At 39.3% G+C, this 15,462-nt stretch overlaps 1 protein-coding gene across 5 annotated transcripts in view; it reads right to left on the bottom strand.

Annotated features, from left to right (window-relative positions):
• Positions 1-15,462, bottom strand: part of SLC12A6 (solute carrier family 12 member 6) — a 101,548-nt gene that overhangs the window by 23,419 nt on the left and 62,667 nt on the right. For all 5 annotated transcript variants that reach the window (XM_021099330.1, XM_021099329.1, XM_021099331.1 and 2 more), the window contains 5 exons: positions 5,255-5,349; positions 3,644-3,775; positions 2,146-2,292; positions 706-760; positions 106-236 (listed from right to left, as the gene is read on the bottom strand). In XM_021099330.1, coding sequence (XP_020954989.1) covers positions 106-236; positions 706-760; positions 2,146-2,292; positions 3,644-3,775; positions 5,255-5,349 — 560 coding nt within the window. The remainder of the gene's footprint in view (positions 1-105; positions 237-705; positions 761-2,145; positions 2,293-3,643; positions 3,776-5,254; positions 5,350-15,462) is intronic.

Below are 15,462 nucleotides of genomic sequence, written 5' to 3'. Positions count from 1 at the left end.
TGCTGAGTCACCATAGGAACTCCAGAAGTTTTGATACCAAAGAAAAAAATACATTCAAATCTATATATTTTCTACACTGTAAACCACAATTAAATCATTACTCACCAGAAAAATTTCAATGGCACCAAGGATGTACATGGCTGCTGCAAACGTGGTACCAAGATAAAAGCAGAGGCCAACAGCCCCACCAAACTCTGGGCCCAGTGCTCGGGATATCATAAAGTATGAGCCCCCAGCTAAAAGACACAACAGAAGAACAGGATAAAAAAAGTATGTTAGTATTAGGAAAGTCAGCAAGTCATAAAGAAGGAAGATAACTGATTCAGACTTTTGAAAACCCTAAATGTGATAAAAAGCAGATTTCCTAGTAGGAAGTAAAAGATGAAACCTTTAAACGACACATCTAATATGCTCCATATAAAGCAGCACAATTTGTCAGTATTACTTAAAAAATAGCAGAGGATTATTACACGCATGAGACAGCAGAATAAAACATATATTCTAATGAAAAGAAGCTAAGAATGCAACAGAAATAAGGGATTTTTAATCTTAAAACATAAAGAGATTTCTTTAAAGAAGGTATTCTAAAGTCAAGTAGTGTTAGTGCCTATGGCCAACATACTAATTAGTATTCTGTTCCTTGGAAGTTTACGCCTCATTACAGCATAAATATACAATCTCTGAAATCCAGTCTTAGCTACTGACCTGGCACCACTCCATTAGTGGCAATGGCACTCATGGAGATAGCAGTCAACATTGTCTGTAAAGAAAGGGAAAGGAGAAGACCGTTACTGTATAAAGATGGTATTTCTATACTACTTTCCCATTTGCAGACCTCAGAGCACTGATCGAACATCTAATTCTATCTACTTTTACGGAAGCGGTTGCCTGTCATACCGAATTTCATGGAAATGAGATGATGTGCTTTGACGCACTGATGTGCTTCAATCATACTACTAGTATCGGGAGAATTCTGCTAAAATACTCCTATATTGTAATCAGTAGGTTAGGTGCTATTAAGAACCACTCATCTAGTCCCGGTCTCCTAAATTGAAAACTCAGAAAACAGATTAGAAACTGACTAAAGACTGGCTACAATAACAAGAACAACATTCAGTAAGAAGGGAAACCACTAAAGACTGCCCAGCTCATAAGAACTGTATTTTAAAACATTACCTGGTAGTAGCAGAGTACAGAATGGACTGCAGATAGGGAGTAGATGGAGGCAGAGTGACTTGTTAGTAGGCTATTGTTGTAGTTCAGAGAGAGGGAAGGACTGCAGTGGCAGAAGTAGGAGTATAAAGAAAGGGTTGAACGAAAGAGATTTCAGAGGGAGATTTGATTTGATTGGTCTTGATAGCTCATGAGATGTGAGAGGCAATCAAGGAACCAAATAGGGCCCTGAAGTTTCAAGACTAAGAAACTGAAAAAAAAATGGTGGTATCATTAAGTTACTAACAACATGGACTATGTCTCCTTACCCTGCTTTGCACAATACTCAGCTGAGCACAATGCACAGGGAGTGTATGATGGTGATAGTAATAAAAGGTCAGTAGACAGCTGAATAATGAAATTAAAAAATTTATAATAATCAACTTACAATAAAATTGAGAGATGTGGCTGGGATACACAGATAAGAGAAGTTTAAATTAAAGGAAGTTCAGAATGTTCTCAGTGTAGTGAAGAGAAGATCTGGAAACAATACCCAAATTTCTGGGGAAAGGACAATGGATGAGACTTCAAAACAAAACAAATACCTCTCATTTCCAAACAACAATCAGTTTTGTTAATCTTCACTATACTGGAGTAAGCATATCATGTTTTCTAACACATTTTCTGTCACAACATTGGTATTATCAAGCTCAAATAGTTTGTATCTGAATTTTTGGAAGTCAGAACCTGTATCTTCTCCTTCTTATAGAAGTCCTTCTTTGTAATTTCAAGTATATCATATTATAAACAGTAAATAACTGACACTAAGTAATTGAAGATCCTTTAGATTTTAATATCAAAATAATCTCTCCTGTTGAGATGGCAAGTCCTTCCCCAGTATGTATTCTTTGTTTTATTCTCAAAGAGGCCAAGCATGATACTCGAGCTTGAGCAGTGTTCCAGGTGATCTCCAGGAGCCAACTTGGGACTTACACAGCAGCAGCAGATAAGGACAATTGCAAAGGCCTGCAGAACTCCAGCTGTGCCCACCACCCATGTAAGGCGTAGAAACAGGATCACTCCAAAAATATTCTGTAGACATGGGAGGTAGACACCCATGAAGGTACCCATTTGGGGGGTCTAGAAAGAAAGATGTTGATGAAAGAAAAAATCATATAGTCATCATCTAGAAGTGATGCTTTTATCCCTTTATTTTTATATAAAAACTTGCACCCTAACTATGAACTGCATATGAATTGCAAAGTAGAGATAAATTTAAGCACTATCTTTAAACAGGCACATATAAAATCTCCATCTTAACAAATTTCTATCACTATACCCTTTATTATTCCTAGAGACACACATTTTTTTTTTTTTTTTGTCTTTTTGCTATTTCTTGGGCCGCTCCCGAGGCATATGGAGGTTCCAAGGCTAGGGGTCGAATCAAAGCTGTAGCCACTGGCCTACGCCAGAGCCACAGCAATGTGGGATCCGAGCCGTGTCTGCAACCTACACCACAGCTCACGGCAACGCCAGATCGTTAACCCACTGAGCATGGGCAGGGACCGAACCAGCAACCTCATGGTTCCTAGTCAGATTCATTAACCCCTGCGCCACGACGGGAACTCCAGACACACATTTTTATTTTACATAAGTCTCCACATATTTTTACACAGACATTTGATCACAAACTTTTTTTTTTTCTTTTTTTTGGCTGCCCCACTGCATATGGAGTTCCCAGGCCAGGGATCAGATCCAAACTGCAGCTGCAGCAATGCTGGATCCTTGATCCACTGTGCCAGTCCAGGGATCAAGCCTGTGTCCCGGGACTCCCAAGACGCCACTGATCCAACTGTGCCACAAACAAACTTTTAAGTGCATCTTCAATAATTTAAAATTTTTTCTCTTCAAAGCCAATGGCTCTTTCTGTTCTTTTTTTTAAATGGAATAATGACTTGATGGAATTCTGTTAGAATTTGGCATAAATCTTTCATAGCAGGTGGTAAATGTAATTGATAAAAAATGAAGATCTGAGTGTCACTTTACTCCTGAACAACCAGAAAACTAACTTGTAATACTATCCCATATTTTCATGTTGAGAGAAACTGGTATTTGGTCTTAAAAAGCCCAACAACTTCACCATAGAGACATGGCGTCAGTGGATGGATATGGCCAATTTTCTTTTCTCATTTTTTTGTCTGTACCCATAGTATGTGGAAGTCCGTGGGCCAGGGACCAAACCCGTACCACAGCAGTAACAACACTGGATCCTTAACCCACTGCACCAGGAGGCAATGCTGGGTGAGATACTTTTCTTCTGGTGTGATATTCCATCTCCCTGGAACACTGCCCCCCAACTGTTTTACATGGCTCACTACCTCTCGGGCCTGGCACATATCAAGCATTCTTGCACATAGAGTGATGGCCTGGATATCTCCTTTATTATAATATTGGGCTCCTTTTATTTATCTTTGTTATTCTAAGGCCTCACCTTGGTGGCCTTCTTTTTCCCTTCAGTGATGTTCTCTGCCTCTTCATGTTCTTTTGCTCCTTGTGTCAGGTTAGTATAATTGGCCAACCGGTTGAGGAGAGAAGACACTTTTGGCCTGGTGTCCATTTCTTCCTATAAAGCCAGAAATACGAATGAAATACATGATGAAGACACTGTACATAAGCATAAAAATGATCCCTCTACCAGAAAGTTACAAAGTAAATGAGAAAAATTTCATAGGTAAACATTTTAAGAAAATTTATTGATGAGACTGTTTGCCCCACATATTATAATACATAATCAGGGCTACACAAATACTTATGAAACACTTTTTTTTTTTTGGACTACATCCATGGCATATGGAAGTTCCCAGGCCAAGGACTGAAGCCGAGCCACAGCTGCCACCTACCCTGCAGCTCAGGTAACACTGGCCCCTTTAACCCACTGTCCCTGGCCAGGTATCAGACCCATGCCTCCTTGGTGACTTGAGCTGCTGCAGTCAGATCCTTAACCCAATGCACCACAGCAGGAACTCCCTTATAAAATTCTCAAATGAAAAGCTTTATTATTCCTAATAGCTTAACTTTACCATAAAAGCAAAACTACATGGGCTCCTACAGATAGTTGTAGTCCTTATAAAGAACACCGATAACATAATCTTTAAGCACAGTGATACTAACAGTCTACTAATATTTATAGCAATTATTCATGGTACCAAGCATGCACAGATCAAAAGAAAACTTGTGATTGAATCAAATATTCACCTCAGACCTTTTCTTGAAGGCAGATAAAATAACATTTAAAAAATAGGTACACTGAGAAAAGTGGCACTTGAGTCATTGTCCAAAGTAAGACAAAGGCAGTGCTGAACTAAACTAGGCTCCTTTCAACCTGGCCACAGAATATCAGAGTTCATGCTGTCTTAGTCAGATAAGGCATTAGCAAGTCCTCTGAATCCAGCAGCCTGGAGTTCCCATCATGGCTTGGCACTTAATGAACCCGACTACTATCCATGAGAATGTGGGTCTGATCCCTGGCCTTGCTCAGTGGATTAAGAACCCGGTGTTGCTGTGAGCTGCAGCAGACGTGGCTTGGATCCCGCATTGCTGTGGCTATGATGTAGGCCAGTGGCCACAGCTCCAACTGGACCCCTAGCCTGAGAACCTCCATATGCCTCAGGTTCGGCCCTAAAAAGACCAAGGAAAAAAAAAAAAAAATCCAGCAGCCTGCTTCCTACTCTGACTTTGGGTTAGTAAGATAAATGACAGTCATCCCAAACACAGAGTTGAAAAATGCTTTATACTTAGTAGATTTTTCCAATATAAACATTTAAATCCTAGCTGAGTTAGATAACAAAGTTCTCCATATGCCTGTGATGTCAACATTTCTCCTCTTTACTCCATGGAAATTTGATTAAATGATTATCTATTAATCAACAATAATTATATAGATTAAATCAACTACAATGACAAGCTATAATAAGCACTATACTTTAACAGCTAGTTATTAAGGAATCCAACCTACAATGTTTTAAAACTAAATGGGGTGGGAAAACAGCAATCTTGAAATCTCTGTTCTTAAAATCTATGCCCTGTTCCTCCCAAATATTACCTCAAAGAGTGCCAAATTTTTATCAAAATATTCATCTCCTTCTTCATAATTGGAATTGTTAAGATAAGCATTTCGAGCTTTCTTATGCCCATCATCTGGAAAATAAAAGTAAACCAAGTTAGTTTCTCACTAGTATTGAAGAAGCATCAGCACCAAATAATTCCATATCAGCTCTGTAAAAACAGAACCCATTTTTACATTCAAATTTTCATCTCAGAATGGGAGAACTCAACCAGCACTGTTTGGAGAATGTGATTCTTGAACAGGAGCAAAAGCAAATCTCTAAGAAGTAAATATGGCTCATTCCTTTTCTTAACAACATGAAGACCTCTGGAAACACTATTCTTTTAGGAGTCTAGCCTATGGGGACCCTACTATTAACAGAGCCCAAATCTAGGATGGAAAAAAAAAATAGAACAATCATTGAGTACTTCCTCAGGGTATCAAGGATACTTTACACACTGCTACTGTTGATAACAGCAGTAAAAGCCCTCTGCCTTCACGGCTGTCTGTCCTTTTATAAATGACATTAGGTCACTTACCCTAGTATTATTTTTGTACTAACAGTTGCCACATTATCTGTTTACGGTTTTTTTTTTTTTTTTTTTTTTTTTTTTTTTTTTTTTTGACTGTGCCTGAGACACTGGGAAGTTCCTGGGCCAGGAATGGAACAGGCCCCACAGCAGTGACAACACTGGATCCTTAACCTGATGAGCCACCAGGGTGTTCTTTTATCCTAAAAGAGGAACCCTGCAAGAATTTGGTGAACTAGCTATAAGGAAAAAGAAAAAAAGATTAGGTCTTAGTAGTTTATGTTGACTGCTTACTTAACTTTCATTCTTTATTGTATAAAAGTTACATAGTTATCATAGTCTGGTAGGAGAGAGAGAGAAAAAAAATTGTGTAAATGTCATTAAGTACTAAGATTTTAGATACTGAGAAAATGGATACCAATATAAAAATCTAAAGTCCTATAACCTTAAATATATAAGATGAACTTGGAAAATAGGCAAGAAGTTATCAAGGAAACTGAGTCATGTCAAAGGACAGAAGAGCCAATCTGAAGGGGTTCCTGTTGACTAAAAATGGGACAATATGAGGAGTTTCTGTCGTGGTTCAGCAGAAATAAATCTGACTAGTATTCTTGAGGACACAGGTTCGATCCGTGGCCTTGCTCAGTGGGTTGGGGATCCAGTGTTGCCATGAGCTGTGGTGTGGGTCACAGATGAGGTTTGGATGTGGCATTGCTGTGACTGTGGCATAGGCCAGCACCTACAGTTTTGATTCAATCCCTAGCCTGGGAACCTTCCTATGCCCCAGGTGTGGCCCTAAAAAAAAAAAAGAAAAAAAAAGACAAAATAGAAGGGATAATATGAACACTATAAATAAATAATGCAGTGAACTGAAACGCATGTACTTGAAATATCCAAAACGGTATGTAAAAAAACGAGTCACCTTCAGAGCTATTATGGAAACAACATCAAAGATAAATAAATTGAAAGAATCAAGGAATTATCCTACCTTTCCTGTAACAACTGTATTTCAGGGTAATCAAATAGTTAAGGAAAACTTCTGCATTATAGAAACAGTCTAGCTAATAAGTGCAGATGGAATGATACAATGATACAACTAGGAAAAAAGAATCACCAATTCTCAACCCCTAATAAAATAATCGATTTGAGCAGTGATCATCAATGGTTGCTAAAACCATTAGGTGAAAAGCTGAGGCATAAACTTTATAATGGATTGATCAGGGTAATATGGAACCCACTGGTCAACCTTAACATCACTAAAAGTGGAATATAATCTTGTAATGTAACACAATGAAAAATATACTGTGCAATCTATGATGTATTCTTACCCAAAGAATGGAAGCTGAATCTAACCAAGCCTCTAAATCTAACTTCTGGTTCACAGAAAACAAAGGAGGAACAAGTTAAACACTACAAAGATGCAATCATCAAGTTCAGAATGTGGAAAATCCCACATGACAATCTGATTTCTTCAACAAATAAGTGGCATAAACTAAAAAAGGTGAACTCATAAATTAAGAGACTTAAGATGACATGTCAAATCAATTCTAAGTTGTAAAACTTGTTAGAATCCTGACTCAAACCAAATGTCAGGGAATAATCAGAAGAATATGAATATGGACTGGCTTTTTTTTTTTTTTTAAGGACCATGAGCTAAAACATAAAGATTATAGGTTGGATTACATAACAAAATCTAGGCATATGTTTATTTACAAGAGACATAATATGGACACACAAAGGCTGAAAGGAAAGAGATATATCAGGTAAATACTAACCAAAGTAAACCTGATACGGTTTTATTATTAGATAAATTTTTCTTCAAGAAAAAAACTTTACTAGGGATGAGGGTAATTATATAACAAAAGGTTTAATTCACCAAAAAAGAATGTAAATTTTAAATATACACATATTGTTTATAATTACTCCCATATTTGGTGGCTTAATGCATTCTGATCATCTGACAGTTTGTGGGTGCTAGAAACATGGGCAGGGCTTCTTCACTGGCCCTCTGCTTCACAGTCTCCTGCCAGGGCTGGGTCTCACTGGAAAGCCTAGGGAGGATCTACTTCCAAGCTCACTGACACAGTTGTTGGCAGAATTCATTTTTGGACTGTTGGATAAGGGCTTTAGTTTCTTGCTATGTGGGACTTTCCATAGGTCAGCTTATGGCATGGCAGCTGGACTCCCTCAAAGCAAGCCATCAAAGAGCCAGAGATGGATGGCAAGAGAGATGTCACAGTCCTTCTATAATCTCATTTTGAAAGTGGTATCGCTTTTGCCATATTCTAGTAGTTGGAAGGAGTCAAAGTCTAGCCCTCACTGAAAGGAGAGAAAATTACACAACAGCATGAGTACCAGGAAGAAAAGATCAAGAATAAAGCTACCTACCATATCCACCCACTCATCCATCCATCTACTCACCAATCCATCCCTGCCTCAAAATATCTGAAGCAAAAATGGACAAAACTATACCCAGAAATTGATAGCTCTACCATCACACAGGGAGATTTTTAACAGAATTTTCTCAATAACTGATAGATGAAACAGGCAAGATAGCAAGAGTAATGAAATCTGAATAACACAACGAATAACCTTGACCTTAGTGGACACAGAGTTCTGCATCCAACGTCAGAGAATATACATTTTTTTTTTCTTTTGTCCTTTTAGAGCCACACCCGAGGCATGTGGAGGTTCCCAGACTAGGGGTCAAATCGGAGCTACAGCTGCCGGCCCACACCACAGCCATAGCAATGCCAGATCCAAGCTGCGTCTGTGACCTACACACAGCTCACAGCAACACGGAATCCTTAACCCACTGAGCGAGGCAAGGGATTGAACCCGCAACCTCATGGCTCCTAGTCAGATTTGTTTCTGCTGTGCCACAATAGAAACTCCTAGAGAATGTACATTTAAATCAAACATATGTGGAAAGTTTATACATGGAAAAGTTACCAGATACTAGATCTTTTTTTTTTTTGTCTTTTGCTTTTTTTGGGGGGCTGTGTGGGTACCTCACACACTCCCTATGCTTGTCTTACTCCCCAGACCTCACTGGTAAATTTCTGGTTGGCATCTTTTTGCTTGCCCCACCCAGAATGCAATTGCAATCTCCTGCAACATCGGTCTTCTCGTTTTGTTTGCCAGTGAAATTTCTACATGTGGGGTTTTCCATGTCCCACTCCAAGTCAGTTCTCTTTGTCAGTGAAACTCTTGGTTTTCATGGCTTTCCCCACACTGATAGAAATATAGAGCATGTGGAGGTGGGATTAAGTGGAGCCAAGCAGCTTCAGCCTCAGATGAAAATACTGCTCTTACCTGAGTCTTAGTAGTCTTTCTTTCTTTCTTTTTTTGTCTTTCTGCTATTTCTTTGGGCCGCTCCTGCGGCATATGGAGGTTCCCAGGCTAGGGGTTGAATCGGAGTGGTAGCTGCTGGCCTGCGCCACAGCCACAGCAATGCCAGATCTGAGCCACATTTGCAAACTACACCACAGCTCATGGCAATACCAGATCCTTAACCCACTGAGCAAGGCCAGGGATTGAACCTGAAACCTCAAAGTTCCTAGTTGGATTCGTTTCCACTGCACCATGACGGGAACTCCACCAGATACTATCTCTTAATGACTAAAAAAATTTCAAATAGGTATAATGTAAGCCATGATCTTAGTGTATAACAAATCGCTTCTTGGCCTTTCGGCTAAGATCAAGTGTAGTTTAGTGTATAACAAGCTAGAATTATAAAAATATATAGAAATCACTGCAAATTTAGAAACTAAAAAACCCACACACTGCTTAACAACTAAATGATCAAAGATTAAAATATGTAAAAATTGAATAATAATGAAAACTACCTATTGAAACTTGCAGGATCCAGCAAAAGTAACACTTCGAAGGAAAGTTATTGCTTAAAAATTTTACATTAGCAAAGTAAAAAGAAGACAAATTACATGAGTTAAGTAATTATTACAAAAAGCAGGAGGAGGAGTTCCCGTCGTGGCTCAGTGGTAAACGAATCCAAGTAGGAACCATGAGGTTGCGGGTTTGACCCCTGGCCTTGCTCAGTGGGTTAAGGATCTGGCGTTGCTGTGAGCTGTGGTGTAGGTTGCAGACACGGCTTGGATCCCGAGTTGCTGTGGCCCTGGTGTAGGCCGGCGGCTACAGTTCCAATTAGACCCCTAGCCTGGGAATCTCCACATGCTGAGGGAGCGGCCCTAGAAAAGGCAAAAAGATAAAAAAAAAAAAAAAGCAGAAAGAATAAATCCTGTAACACTATAGAAGGAAAAAGATAATGATAACTATATCAACTGCTGTCCTTTAGTTAAAGGTTCTTTTCTGTCTTTCGACTTTCCAGTTTTCTTAGGTCCTAATGCTTTAGGCATATCTGTTCTAAACAGCAAGTAGCTGTATTTTAAAAAATCTGATAATCTGTCTTCTTAACTGTCACAGTTACATCCATTGAATGTAGCAACTGATATATTTGTACTGGACTCTACCATCTTTTTTTTTTTTTTTTTGGCGGGAACTCCTGGACTCTACCATCTTTTTACTTCTCTGTGGCCTCCTTTTTCTATTATGCATTCTCATTGTTTTTTGGCTGTACCTGTGGCATGCAGAAAATCTGGGGCCAGGGACTGAACCCATGCCACAGCTGTAGCCCAAGCCACAGCAGTGAAAACACCATATCCTTAACCCACTGTGCCACCAGTGAATTCCTCCCTGGACCTTTAGGTTTTTGTTTTCCCTTATTCCATTTTTTTTCTCTCTGCTTTGGAGTTTCCACAGTTACTCTTAGTCAGCTCCAACTCTCTCTCTCAGACTTACATAATACTACTGTCTGTTATTTCCAATATTTTTTTTTCCTACATAAATAAGACTAAAATTATTTCATACTGAAAACATTCACTTGGGTCAAGATCCACATTTACCATTTCATTTGTTCAATATTCTCTGATACAGTTCAGAATACTAGTCTTCTGGGATCATTTTCCTTTAACTTGAGTTATACCTTTAGAATTCTTTACAGGAGTCTTTCTCAAACTCAGCACTGTGACATTTCAGACAAAATACTTATTTGTTGTGGGGGACTGTCCAGTGCATTGGGATGTTTAAGAGCACCTTTGGGAGTTTCCGTCGTAGCTCAGTGATTAACGAACCTGACTAGTAACCATGAGGTTGTGTGTTCAATCCCTGGCCTCATTCAGTGGGTTAAGAATCCTGCGTGGCCATGAGCTGTGGTGTAGGTTGCAGACATGGCTCGGATCCTACACTGCTGTGGCTGTGGTATAGGCCAGCAACTGTGGCTCTGATTAGATCCCTACCCTGGGAACGGCCGCAGGTGCAGCTGTAAAAAAAAAAAAAAAATAATTAAAAAAAAAAAAAAAAAAAAAAGAGCACCCTTGGCCTCCAGTCACTAGATGCCAGTACCATCTCCAATCGTGACAATCAAAAATGTCTCCAAAAGTTCCCACTGTGGCACAGTGGGTTAAAGATCTGACTTGGGTCGCTGTGGAAGTGCGTGTTCAATACCCTGCACAGAACAGTGGGCTAAAGGATCAGGGGTTGCCTAAGCTGCAGCATAGGTCACTGCTGCAGCTTGAATTCAATCCCTGGTCTGGAAACTTTCATACGTAGTTGCAATTTTCTTTTTAGTCACAAACATCCTTCATCTGTTTCTAATCTACTGTTTAACGTCATTTTAAAAAAAATATCAACAACTATTTGTTTTCCTTCTATTTAAACAGTCTTTCATTCCTGAGTACTATGCTCATCTTCCTAACTGCATCCTTTATTGGTTTAGACATTTAATAGTGTTGTATGCCAGACTCTACACCACTTCATCCCTCATGAGGGTTCTAGGAGTTACAGCTTCAGCATTCAACTTCCTTGCTGTTCAATAACCTTATGATATTGTGATAAAAACCTGACTTTCAGAACTACTCTGCCCCATCCTGCTACCTGCTGGTTTAAAACACCTCCTAACAGCTCTAGCTTTCCTTGCTGCAGCCCTGGCATCTCTAGGTTTGGGGCCTCTCTACTCTCAAGTTTCAGGTATAATCCTTAACTTTCAGACACTTTGGTTCTGGATGTTTTTGGACCAACTTCCAATTGCTTGCTTGCTTGATTTTGGGGGATGGAAGAATGTCCCTAGAGATTTTGCCTGCATTTATGAGACCAGTGATGCTTCCCACACTGTCTTACTCAGGGTCCTCTTGTGATGCGTTTTGGAATGGGAGGGTCCAACAGAGCTTGTAGTCAATTATGATAGGTCAAGGCTTTCCAGGCAAGGAATAAAGCTCTCATCAGGAGTGATTAACTGAAAGGCATGGATCAACCAGGTATAATCAAGAGTGGTTATACTAGGAATTCCCAGTGGCACAGTTGGTTAATGATCTGGCTTGTCTCTGTAGTGGTGTTGGTTCGATTCCTGGTTCAGTGTGGCAGGTTAAGGATCCAGCATTCCTTCCGCTTTGGCTTAGGTCGCAGCTCAGCCTGGATTTGATTCCTGGCCAGGGAACTTCCATATGCTGTGGCAGTGGCCTAAAAAGGAAAAAAAAAAAAAAAAAAGAGTGGTTATACTGAAGGGTTTGGATTAATTCTTGGTCTAAATATCTTGGTGAGAAATCATGCTTGCTTCAAATGATTTAGATGTGAGTCACTACTAGGACCCCGGGAAATCTCAAATGGAATGGAAATTCTAATTTCTGAATAGTAAATAACCTTGCTCTGCAAGAACCAAAAGGCAAACCCGCATCTTGGACTGTTTTAGAATTATCCAGAATCCTAAGATTCTAGGATACCTCCTGAGACTGGTTTCAGTAATGCTTTGAATTAAATAGCCCATCAGATCACTATGTTTCTTTTTTCTCATTTTACCATCCAAATAATTCTGATATTACTGGGAAACTTACTGGTCTTTCATTGCATAATCAAATGAAAATGGATAGGAGTGCCACTGGCTCTAGGGAAGATTTCAGATTTCCATTTGTGATAGTACACATTTTTTTTGTAGGCAGAAAAATGCTACACCAAATGTTTTGCTCTTCATAAGCATTTTATTGTTGTGGTGCTATTATTTCTACAATGTCGGGGGGGGGGTCTTTAGTCCTTTTAAGGCTATACCTGCGGCATATGGAGGTTCCCAGGCTAGGGGTCTAATCAGAGCTATTGCTGCTGGCCTACGCCAGAGCCACAGCAACATCAGATCTGAGCTGTGTCTGTGACCTACAACCACAGCTCACGGCAATGCCGATCCTCAACCCACTGAGCAAGGCCAGGGATCAAACCCACAACCTCAAAGTTCCTAGCAGGATTCGTTTCTGCTGCGCCATGATGGGAACTCCGCTTTTTTTTTTTTTCCACTGACAATTTACACTACAATCTGGGCCTAAGATAAATCTCAGATTCCTCCCTTAGATGCCTGGGCTTGTCAAATGGTCTTTGCTGGTTTGAGCTACACAGAACTAGACCAGTAAATATACTTAATCTTCCTTGGCACAGGTTTAGGTCTGAACAGCATGACTAAGTGAACATGAAAGGTTACTTCAAATGTTATACATTATGTTTTTGATTTTATAGTTTGAATCAACAGCCAAATAAGAGGCATACAACTGATTGCTCTATCTCTTAAGTGTACTGCTTTTTCTCCTTTACTAATTTATTTGTTGAAGAAACTATGTCATGTCTTCAGTAAAGTTTCTGATGGTCTAGATTTTGATGACAGCATCCATGTGATGCTGCTTTTCCCTATTTCCTATAAATTGGTAATTGGGTCTAGAGGCTTAACCACATTCAGTATTTTTTATGGGACAGGAAGGAAAACTCCTTCATACTGGTATTTTGATCCTCTATCAGGATTGGCTGACTTTCTGGTTGACTTTCTTTTTGAGATACTTGCAACTGTTGATGACTGATGCCTAGATCCATTAATTTATGAGGGGTTACAAAATGGTGATATGTTATTATTCTTCCATAATTAGCTGAAATATTTTTATAAAGAAACATTACGTCTAATTCACCATTTGGTTACCCACTCGTAGAGTTAAAGGCAAGTTAAATACCTCATTCTTTCCCTTTATTGACTAATTCTCAGAATAATGAATTTGTTAATTAGATTACTCCAATGATGACAAGTTTTTAAAATTATCATTATGGGAATTCCCATAGTGGCTCAGCTGTTAACAAACCTGACTAGCATTCACGAGGACGTGGGTTTGATCCCTGGCTTTGCTCAGTGGGTTAAGGATCCAGCGTTGCCATGAGCTGTGGTGTAGGTCACAGATGTGGCTCGGATCCTGTGTTGCTGTGGCTGTGGTGTAGACCGGCGGCTACAGCTCCGACTGGAACCCTAGCCTGGGAACCTCCCTATGCCGTGGGTGCGGCCCTAAAAATACACATAAAAAATTATCATTATGAACTCATGAATTTAAATACTAGATATGTTTCAAATTAAATGCATTTTCTGGAGTTCCCGTTGTGGCTCAGTGGTAACGAACCCAACTAGTATTCATAAGGATGTGGGTTTGATCCCTGGCCTCGCTCAGTCGGTTAAGGATCTGGCGTTGCCTTGAGCTGTTGCATAGGCCGGCAGCTGTAGCTCCAATTCAACCCCTAGCCTGGGAACCTCCATATGCCATGGGTGTTGCCCTAAAAAGCAAAAAATAAAAAAAATTTTTTAAAGAAAAAAAAAAAGAAAATTATATACACAGTCAAAAGTTCATGTATCAAGTGTATAGCGTGATTCTTTATCACAACTGCAGTTTCACCCTTCCATACATTTCCTCAGCCTGACTGTGGATTTTGTAAGAGATGTGATGAGTCAGTGGGAACAGTAGACACATTAAAATAACTGCACCCTGTTGACAGGAAAAACATTTAGAAAGTCTGAAAGATGCTATTATAAACTCCATTCAGCAGGCAAGACAATTGAAGCACGTTTTTCAACCTATTGGGAAAAATTATCCTAAATGAGATTTTTACAGAGGTCTGGCAAGATTTTAATTCAAGCTGCCAATGCCTTTTCTGAGGAACTATCAGGTGGTTAGAAAACTTAAAATGTAAGCTTTCACTCTTTTGCAAACTCCAAGTTTTTCAAAATAAACCAGGCTTGTAAGTAGTTAAAGGTACTTAGGATGGGAGATAGAGGATGATAATTATTAACAGCATGAGAAAAAAGGAGAATATTATCTGACCTAATGAACCCAGTAATGACCTAATAAATGACCTAATGAAGCCAGGGTAGCAGGATGGACTTACCTAAGAATCTAGCTAGGAGACTGGATAAATTTCCAGATTTATTTAAAAGTGAATGCAATTGAAGGCTGCCAAATGAGATTAATGTCTGGAATAGTCTCTTTGCAAATACTTTTAGGGTTTTTAGCTAATGTTGATTAAGAGAACGCTTCATAATCACATACTATTTCTTTTTGCCTACAATTAATTCATTTATTATTATTATTATTTTTACTACAAGTGCTTAATTGGAAACAAATCCCAGCTTAGTATCACTGGAATGGTACCAACTCCCTCGATTGTCTATTCCCCACCTCCATTACACATGTGTTCCAGCTCAGATGCTGAACTGCTCTCTAAAGGTCTCTATCTGTCAGCCATGTATCACAGACAGAAGCAACTTAACAGTTTAGGGGGAAAACGTACTATTCATGACCTACCAAAATTTTC

This window comes from Sus scrofa, chromosome 7 (genome assembly GCF_000003025.6).
Source record: "Sus scrofa isolate TJ Tabasco breed Duroc chromosome 7, Sscrofa11.1, whole genome shotgun sequence".
NCBI lineage: Eukaryota > Metazoa > Chordata > Mammalia > Artiodactyla > Suidae > Sus > Sus scrofa.
Note: the sequence above shows the minus strand (reverse complement) of the source record. Positions and strands in the feature narration are given on the sequence as shown.